This window comes from Syngnathoides biaculeatus, chromosome 20 (genome assembly GCF_019802595.1).
Source record: "Syngnathoides biaculeatus isolate LvHL_M chromosome 20, ASM1980259v1, whole genome shotgun sequence".
NCBI lineage: Eukaryota > Metazoa > Chordata > Actinopteri > Syngnathiformes > Syngnathidae > Syngnathoides > Syngnathoides biaculeatus.
In genome coordinates, this window is record NC_084659.1 from 16,182,738 (window position 1) to 16,192,919 (window position 10,182).

Genomic DNA, 10,182 nt, shown 5'->3' on the forward strand with positions numbered 1-10,182 from the left:
CTCATAAATTGTACATTACTAAGACAAGGCGCCGTCAACAACCAACTTGAACAATGAAACAGCGGATTCTACTTCAAGTCTATAAGCTTAAAACAGGAAGTTAATGTGATCTAACAGTCACAATTAATTTCAATGCTATTTAACTTCGTTGAAAAAGGAATGAGTTTTTTCCACACACGCGCTGTTTGGTTCATAGGTTTGAGATTGACACTGCTAGAGAACCAAGTCTTCTTCTTCTTCTTCTTTTCCTTTCGGCTTGTCCCGTTAGGGGTCGCCACAGCGTGTCATCTTTTGCCATCTTAGCCTATCTCCTGCATCTTCCTCTCTAACCCCAACTGCCCTCATGTCTTCCCTCACCACATCCATAAACCTTCTCTTTGGTCTTCCTCTCGCTCTTTTGCCTGGGAGCGCCATCCTCAACATCCTTCTACCAATATACTCACTCTCTCGCCTCTGAACAGTCCAAACCATCGAAGTCTGCTCTCTCGAATCTTTCTCCAAAACATCCAGCTTTGGCTGTTCCTCTAATGAGCTCATTTCTAATCCTATCCAAACCTGCCTGGTCACCCGAGCGAGAACCTCAACATCTTCATTTCTGCCACCTCCAGTTCAGATTCCTGTTGTTTCTTCAGGGCCACCGTCTCTAATCCGTACATCATGGCCGGCCTCACCACTGTTTTGTAAACTTTGCCCTTCATCCTAGCAGACACTCTTCTGTCACATAACACACCAGACACCTTTCGCCAGCTGTTCCAACCTGCTTGGACCCTTTCTTCACTTCCTGACCACACTCTCCATTGCTCTGTATTGTTGACCCCAAGTATTTGAAGTCGTCGACCCTCGCCATCTCTCTTCTCCCTGTAGCCTCACTCTTCCCCCTCCACTTTTTCATTCACGCACATATATTCTGTTTTACTTCTGCTAATCTTCATTCCTCTCCTTTCCAGTGCATGTCTCCATCTTTCCAATTGTTCCTCTGCATGCTCCCTGCTTTCACTGCATATGACAATATCATCTGCGAACATCATGGTCCAAGGGGATTCCAGTCTAACCTCATCTGTCAGCCTATCCATTACCACTGCAAACAGGAAGGGGCTCAGAGCTGATCCCTGATGCAGTCCCACCTCCACCTTAAATTCCTCTGTCACACCTAAGGCACACCTCACCATTGTTCTGCTGCCATCATACATGTCCTGTACTATTTTAACATACTTCTCTGCCACACCAGACTTACGCATGCAGTACCACAGTTCCTCTCTTGGTACTCTGTCATAGGCTTTCTCTAGATCCACAAAGACGCAATGTAGCTCCTTCTGACCTTCTCTGTACTTTTCCACGAGCATCCTCAAGGCAAATAATGCATCTGTGGTACTCTTTCTAGGCATGAAACCATACTGTTGCTCGCAGATACTTACTTCTGTCCTGAGTCTAGCCTCCACTACTCTTTCCCATAACTTCATTGTGTGGCTCATCAACTTTATTCCTCTATAGTTCCCACAGCTCTGAACATCCCCTTTGTTCTTAAAAATGGGAACTAGAACACTTTTCCTCCATTCTTCAGGCATCTTTTCGCCCGCTAGTATTCTGTTGAATAAGTTGGTCAAAAACTCCACAGCCATCTCTCCAAATTGCTTCCATACCTCTACCGGTATGTCATCAGGACCAACTGCCTTTCCAGTTTTCATCCTTTGTAGTGCCTTTCTGACTTCCCCCTTAGTAATCATTTCCACTTCCTGGTCCTTCACTCTTGCCTCTTCAACTCTTCCTTCTCTCTCATTTTCTTCATTCATCAACTTCTCAAAGTATTCTTCCATCTATTTAGTACACTACCGGCACCAGTCAAAACATTTCCATCTCTATCCTTAATCACCCTTACCTGCTGCACATCCTTCCCATCTCTATCCCTCTGTCTGGCCAACCTGTAGAGATCCTTTTCTCCTTCTTTCGTGTCCAACTTGGTGTACATGTCTTCATATGCCTCTTGTTTAGCCTTTGCCACCTCTACCTTTGCCCTACGTCGCATCTCGATGTACTCCTTTCGCCTCTCCTCAGTCCTCTCAGTATCCCACTTTTCTTCGCTAATCTCTTTCCTTGTATGACTCCCTGTATTTTGGGGTTCCACCACCAAGTCTCCTTCCCCCTTTCCTACCAGATGACACACCAAATACTCTCCTGCCTGTCTCTCTGATCACCTTGGCTGTCGTCGTCCAGTCTTCCGGGAGCTTCGGTGTCCATCGAGAGCCTGTCTCACCTCTTTCCGGAAGGCCGCACAACATTCTTCCTTTCTCAGCTTCCACCACCTGGTTCTCTGCTCTACCTTGTCTTCTTAATCTTCCTACCCACCACCAGAATCATCCTACATACTACCATCCTATGCTGTCGAGCTACACTCTCCCCTACCACTACTTTACAGTCAGTAACCTCCTTCAGATTACATCGTCTGCACAAAATATAATCTACCTGCGTGGTTCTACCTCCGCTCTTGTAGGTCACTATATGTTCCTCCCTCTTCTGGAAATAAGTGTTCACTACAGCCATCTCCATCTTTTTGCAAAGTCCACCACCATCTGCCCTTCAAAGTTCCTTTCCTGGATGCCGTACTTACCCATCACTTCTTCATCGCCCTTGTTTCCTTTACCAATATGTCCATTACAATCTGCACCAATCACAACTCTCTCGCTGTCTGGGATGCTCAGAACTACTTCATCTAGTTCCTTCCAGAATTTCTCTTTCAACTCTAGGTCACATCCTACCTGTGGTGCATAGCCGCTAACCACATTATACATAACACCCTCAATTTCAAATTTTAGTCTCATCACTCGATCTGATACTCTTTTCACCTCCAAGACATTCTTAGCCAGCTCTTCCTTTAAAATAACCCCTACTCCATTTCTCTTCCCATCTACTCCGTGTTAGAATAATTTAAACCTTGGCCCAAACTTCTAGCCTTACTACCTTTCACCTGCTCTCTTGGATGCACAGAATATCAACCTTTCTCCTAATCATCATGTCAACCAACTCCTGTGCTTTTCCTGTCATAGTCCCAACATTCAAAGTCCCTACACTCAGTTGTAGGCTCTGTGCATTCCTCTTTTTCTTCTGACGCTGGATCCGGTTTCCTCCTCTTCTTTGTCTTCGACCCACAGTAGCTGAATTTCCACCGACGCCCTGCAGGTTAGCAGTGCCGGGGGCGGGCGTTGTTAACCCGGGCCACGACCGATCGGTATGGGATTCTTTAGATGAACGCTCATATTTGTTTGGCACAGTTTTTACGCCGGATGCCCTTCCTGACGCAACCCTCTGCATTTATCCGGGCTTGGGACCGGCCTACAGATTGCACTGGTTTGTGCCCCCATAGGGCTGCATTCTAGAGAACCAAGTCTAATGTTCATTTTAGTCTATGCTGTAGGATCAGAGTCCATAATTGAGACACCGTTTAAACAATGCAAACTTTGCCCCAGACCCCAAAAAGAATCCAAATGGATTGTAACTGGGAAGTCATGCTCAGCTCCAGCCACTCCACTTCCTGTTGATACGCAGACTCCGTCTGGACCGTCTTGGATGAGGCAGATGACTGTGGTGACTCAGGGTTCTTTCCTACTGGATGAAAGAACACGATTGATGGCAGTTTACTGTTTATTCAACTTGGCTTTCTGATTCTCGACTTGGTCAACTCAACATTTCTTATTCAAGGATTACCGTGAAGAGTAATTCACTTGTACCTCAAAACAAAATTAAAATCTTCTTGCTTTCTGATTGGAAATGCCATTTTGTTCCTGCCTCCCTCAAAAAGTTTCTACACTCTTATTTTGAAGAGTATACCCTGGAGCTCAGCATTTTGGAATAAAAAGTAACTTCATTCCACTTTTTTTTCAATGGATGGAACCAAATACGATAAAATTTTCATGGTTTCCTTGACTCAGTGATAAGGTTGGTTGTGATTCACACATATTGCTTAAAAGATGGCAGCACGGTGGAGCAGCTGTAAAGCGTTGACCTCACAGTTCCGAGGTCCCGGGTTCAATCTTGGACCCGCCTGTGTGGAGTTTCCATGTTCTCCCCTTGCCTGTGTGGTTTTTTTTTTTCCGGGCACTCCGGTTTCCTCCCACATCCCAAAAACATGGAACATTAATTGGATGCTAAATTCCCCTTAGCTGTGATTGGCTGGCAACCAGTTCAGGGTGTACCCTGCCTCCTGCCCGATAACAGCTGGGATAGACTCCAGCACTCCCGTGACCCTCGTGAGGACAAGTGGCAAAGAAAAGGGATGGATGGATGTTCATATTTTCCTCCAAAAACGTAGACAGTATATACAGTATAAGGTGTCCAAAAAAATGTATTCACACTTTAAATAATTGTAAACCTGACGTCTATTATAATTCAAATCCTTTTTAACATGTAAAATAATTGACAAATATTATTATTCGAAGTGTGTATACATTTTTTGGGACATCCTGTATTTTTAAAACTGATGCTCCAGTTAATGTTTTCTTTCCAAAAGTGCACAGGTGAGGTGAATGAAGGTGATTGATGAAATGACAACCATCACTAATTAGGACACAGGTGTTGTGCATTTGTCCTCCACTGTGATTGGTCCTCAGAGCTCCTCAGTCTGGTTAAAGTCCGAATGGGTCTCGTGTGACGTGTGCTGTTTCCACTTCTTCATTCTCATCATGACAACTAACCTATTTGCAGTTCTGCTGTGGTGCGCCGCAGCGCTTTCCGGTCTGCTTGCGGCGCCATCTTGGCCGGCAGTCACCTGTGACAAGGAAAACGTGACGTCGGCTGCGACTTTTGGTGTCCGACACATCAATGGAAAGCACGAGCATGGATTCCGGTTCAAGCTGCAGGAGGTCCAGAGCAGCAAATATCAACAGGTTGGCACTTTTCAAGTTTTCATGCTAGTTAATAGTTGTCACCCTCCTCCTTTAAAAAAAAAAAAAATAGAAACTCGTGATGCTGATGAGGACTCCTCCTGCAGGCTTTGAATTACTTCAGCAATTTTGTTCAGTTTTCTTTTCTTGATTCTTCATGTGGACATGTCACCACCTGCTGGCCATGTGGATAATAACCAGTTCATATAGTGGCTATCTCCCAAATGGAAGGTCTTGAAATTGTAAACCTCCCCCCAAGGAAATTTCACTTCCTATATTTACAGTGATTTGTGGAACTTGGAAGACTGCACTGAAGATGCATGCTTGTGGAACATGGGAGAGAATGGGACATTTTATGGATTTTTATTAAATGTTTCCCCGTGGTTTGTGGTAGAACAACCTGGGCCTAAGAAAATATAATTTCTCATGGTATTTAAAAACCAAAATCGAGCCTGTGACCGGTGAATCACGCCCCAATTCTGTCACGTGGTGCAGCCGGGAAAGCGGGGCTTCAGATGTAATTTCTGGCCCCTCCCCCAAACGAAGTATTGATGTGCTCTTTGCATAAAGGCCTCCAGTAGTCGACAAGTCTTGAAGGGCTGGCACAGCTCAGCATCACTCGATGCCAAATCAAGATGGTGTGGATTTCCCAGTTTGAAAAGTTCGATCAAACGTTTTTATAAACATTTGTTCAAATGTAACAGTGTGTACGATCATTTAGCCCAACCAGAAAGTCCACAAAAGGTTGACTCATGAGGTGGAGATGTTTGTGGCACGCCACCAAATTATTTCGGCTCATGCCTGTTCCTCCATGCAGGTATCAGGAGGTTGCCACATAGATGTGAATGTGAAGCTCGTGCAGACCAAATGTCACTTCACCAACCCCAAACCTGATGACCAATGCGAGCTGTGGCGACGGGATGAACGGGTACATTTTAGTTCTGTTCTGAAAGATTACTGCTGCTCATGTCGGTGACATGCGAAGTGTCCCATTGTTGTTTAGGGTGCAGTTGCCACCTGCAGCATTGAATTCTGGGTGATGTGGGGTGTGGCCAAAGTCACCAGACATGAATGCACAACCAGACCAGGTCAGTTTCTTTGCCTTTTAAGAGGGGGCGGATTAATCAGAGTGTGGTGTTCCTGGTTTTAAATGAATTGATTAAATTAAATATTCAATGTGGAGGTAGGTTTGGGATAAATTTAACATTTCTATTAAAAAAAAAAAAAATACTTTAGCTTCCAATATTGCAGCTTTCACTTCAGAGCGATACTGGGGACACATTTAGAGCAAAACATTTTGAAGTTCCTTTTGTTACAAATGTACCCCCCCCCCTTGCTTCTTTTAAAGATCCATGCTTTTAACTTTCTGGTATCATGCCACCTGTGTGCAGAACTTACCAATGAGGAGTTGGAGACCGTTTGTCCGCATTGCCCCAAGTTGTTGCCTCTGGATGACCCGACAGCGGTGAAGGCTGTGCACGACTCTGTGGTCAAGTTCAACCGGGAGAGTCTACACCAGAACTACTTCACCCTGATGGAAGTGGCTCATGTGACAATGGGGGTAATATTTATTTATTTCTCCGCCAGTTTTTGCTTACTCAGTCACATAATTTAACTCTTCCCGTCTCAGTCTATTCCATCCATCGGCACGGTTACCTTGCTGAAGTTTGCCCTGGTTGAGACCACGTGTCCCAGAGGTGCCAGGAATACTTTTGTGCCCTGCACGCCTCGCTGTCCGGACAGAGCTGTGAGTTGACTTTCATGCTCATGGCTAGTCCTAGATGAACCCATCTAAACATAAAATGGCTCTGGATCCACGTGATTCTTAATGTGACTTTTCTATTTTCAAGAATCACGCCTTTTGTCAAACCTCTTACTACAACTTGCACAGACAAGTGGGAAAACTTGAGTGTGAATTCTATCCCCCAAAAGTAAGTCTGCCTATGTGTTACTTTTTACTTGTACACAGAGCAGCTCGTTGTTCAACTTTTTTTTGTTCTCCACAGAATCCAGGCCCCTACCCGACTGATGTGCCAGAACCTGTATGCAGGCCGTTGTTCCACCAAAGTCCAGAAGCTTGTGTGTGCAAAGCACGGCTGAACAACCCGGATCATGCGATCCACCACATTTGTCCGTTCCCGCTTAAGTGATATTCCTTGTGAACTATTTTAATTAAAACAAACGTACCTTACTCGCTGTCTGAGTTCCAATCATTGTTGGTGGCTGGGTCCAAGTTTAAATGGTGTCCGAATTCTGTACTGGCACCATAGACTTAAATGAACACATGATCTGTTACTCAAACAGTATTAAAATCAAACTTGAGTTCAAAGGCAGTGTGTAAGTTACATATAGCGTTTTACTTGGAGCATGTACCTCACAGTTCCAAGGACCAGGCTTCTGAATCCCTGACAAACCTTGAGCCACTGCCAAATTAGCACTTTAGATTCATTTTTGTAGCGTAGCTGTATCTTATTTCAAAGTCTTGTTTAAACTTTACTCTTGCGACCAGTTAAGAGTGCTCGGGCTGCGGTCACCAACAGAGGGAAATTGTTCCGACACATTTCAGCTGTCATGGAGTGTTTTAATAAGTTGAACTGTGTAGGTATATTTAGATAAAAATTTGAAATGGTTGGTTCTTTTTCCATGTCTTTATTTCATTGTATTGTAATTGATATTCTCTACAATCAATTCAAACTACGTAACCATACCCCCGCCTTCCTGGTCCATGGGAAAACATGTCAAGCATTGACTGGTCTGCAGTAATTTAATTCTAGCTGATAGGTGTTCAAATCCTTATTTGCAGCTATATCACACAAATAAATTGTAAAAAAATCATACATTGTGATTTCTGGGTTGTCCCGTATGGAGGTGTTAAGTACAGCAAGCAGTGATCAAACGATATGCATTTTTGATGGGTGTGTAAGAATGACCTCAGGTGTTATTTGCCCTTGTTGGACATTTAATGTACTGCTTATATTTAGGGAGTTTGTGGTTAAGTTTAGATGGGTTAAAATCTACTCGGATAATGAGCAGCAAATCTGGGTGTTTTTTTTCTCAATCACGTTTATCTGCTTGAAGAGTTTTAGCGGTGCTGCTAGTGATGCTAGCTTGAAGCGGAACGTAAACACCGACTAAGATGAAAGAAATCACGTGGTGAATAAACCGGCTTACAGTACAAAACCAGCAACTCTAAAAGCAGGCTGCAGTGTGTGCTGAGCTGTGCAGCGTCCATGCACCATTTCTCGTAGATATAAAAGCCTTTCATTTTCCGTGTTAGCTTAGCGCCACGGTCCACACGATGGAGGTTGAAGACAGGCAGCGTAATGGCGGCATCAGACACTCGTCCGCTAAGCCAAGTCTCCATGAAGAACAGAGCTGCAGAAGGTCCATAGTTTTGTTCAGAGACTGCATGAATTCATGGTGGCGGCTTTCTCTGTTCAACTATATTGTGTGAAAAGTGACTGCCGTGCAGGCAATTGGGATTTTAGTTCTTTTCACTTTTCTCATTCTCAGCTTCCTTTTCGGCGAAATGTCGGTGTCGTATTTTCCATAAACAGTTTGAAGATGCCGTTTCACATTTCACTACACTGGCAGATGAGGCAAACACACTTCAAAAATGACATCGTGAAAAAAAAAAAGGCAGCATCCACACTCATGTTTGATAAGATTTCTTAAGCGAGGGCTTAAAATAGGGTGGGACTCCCTGACACCATGTTTTCCTGTACTGTCGTTGTTTGTACATGTGTGGTGAGCTTAAGTAAATAAAAATACAACTGATGTCTTTTTTTTTTTTCTCTGCACGCCATCGTGATCGACCAAAACTGCCTCGTAATCAACTGGTCGACTGGTCAGGTGTGTGTACCACTACACTAACAGTGACTTTTAGTCTCATCTGGTGTTCATTTAATTGTGTAAACCCACCCGACCCCCACTACATGTTTCCCCTCTGTCAGTTGTGGAAAATTTTGTTTTTCTGAGGGAATCCAATTCATACAAATGTGAACCCAAATGTATGACTTTTCTCATTTTAGGTTCTTTCCACACCATCCATCCATTTTCTTTGCCACTAATCCTCACAAGTGTTGCGCAGAGTGCTGGAGCCGATTCCAGCTGTCAACAGGCCGTAGGTGGGGGACACCCTGAACTGGTTGCCAGCCAATCGTAGGGCACATCAAGACAAACAGCCATACTCACAATCACACCTAGGGGCAATTTAGAGTGTCCAATTAATGTTGCATGTTTTTGGGATGTGGGAGGAAACCGGAGTGCCAGAGAAAACCCACACAGGCACGGGGAGAACATGCAAACTCCACATAGGCGGGGCCAGGATTGAACCTGAGTCCTCAGAACTATGATCCCAATGCTTTACCAGTGGATCCACCTTGCCCCCATCTGAAAATTATGAAGAAAATTTTTTTGATTATTTTCAATAATATTACATTATGTTAATTGTTTCAGCTGGTGTGTGCTGCACAGTAGGCCACACATCATGATCATGTGATAAGCAAACAGTCATTTATACCTATACAGATCTACTGGTACATGGAGAAAACAAATCATTTTAAAAATTACGTCACCGTCATAAGACAACAAGCGTCTGCCTTCCAAAGTTTGCTTAATAATATGGCGCCGAAAAAAAAAGTTTTGTGGTTTTGGTAACATAACAGAAAACACAAAACCTAGATCAGTTGCATAATTAGTTTTTGAAAACCATGGAGCTTTGGAGTAAATTCCAAGACCAGCGACCTTTTAATCTTCAGTCCAACATTCTCCAAGCTGAGCTATTTCAGCTTCAAGTCTTGCGATCCGTTCCCTGGTTGCAACTAATTCAAAAGGCCGAAAAAGCCAAAGCAGTGGATACGACCAAAGATGAAAGAACAACAAAAGCCCATTTGGCAAAACCTTTCTATCATAGGGCACAACATGAGGTGCAGTCACAACAATGCGAGCAGAACTGCCATAACTCAGGACCCTCAGATCTTGAGCTTTTACTTTCGACTGGTTGCAATTCATTTAAAGAGCCGACACAGAAACACTGTAGGACACGACCAGTGGTGTAACAAGTGCCAGAAAAACATACAGCTGTGTATTACATGCCAACATTTGAACAATAGAGGATCCTACAAGCTGCGATTGGCTGGCAAACGGTTCAGCATGTACCCTGCCTCCTGCCTGACAATCGCTGAGAGAGGCTCCAGCACTCATGCGCCCTTCGTGAGGATAACCATCTCAGATAATAGACACCCAGGCCCTCAATAACCCCAAGTGACCTCAATGCCTCCTGCTGGTGCTCATAATAACAACAATA

At 44.1% G+C, this 10,182-nt stretch overlaps 1 protein-coding gene across 1 annotated transcript; it reads left to right on the forward strand.

Annotated features, from left to right (window-relative positions):
* Nucleotides 1–4,626: 4,626 nt before the first annotated feature.
* LOC133493505 (alpha-2-HS-glycoprotein-like) lies at nucleotides 4,627–7,065 on the forward strand. The gene is made up of 7 exons (XM_061806939.1): nucleotides 4,627–4,877; nucleotides 5,692–5,802; nucleotides 5,878–5,962; nucleotides 6,266–6,435; nucleotides 6,505–6,621; nucleotides 6,725–6,805; nucleotides 6,881–7,065. Exons 1-7 carry the CDS (start codon nucleotides 4,674–4,676, stop codon nucleotides 7,022–7,024), a joined length of 912 nt encoding a protein of 303 aa, XP_061662923.1. The 5' UTR covers nucleotides 4,627–4,673; the 3' UTR covers nucleotides 7,025–7,065.
* The last annotated feature ends 3,117 nt before the right edge of the window (nucleotides 7,066–10,182 follow it).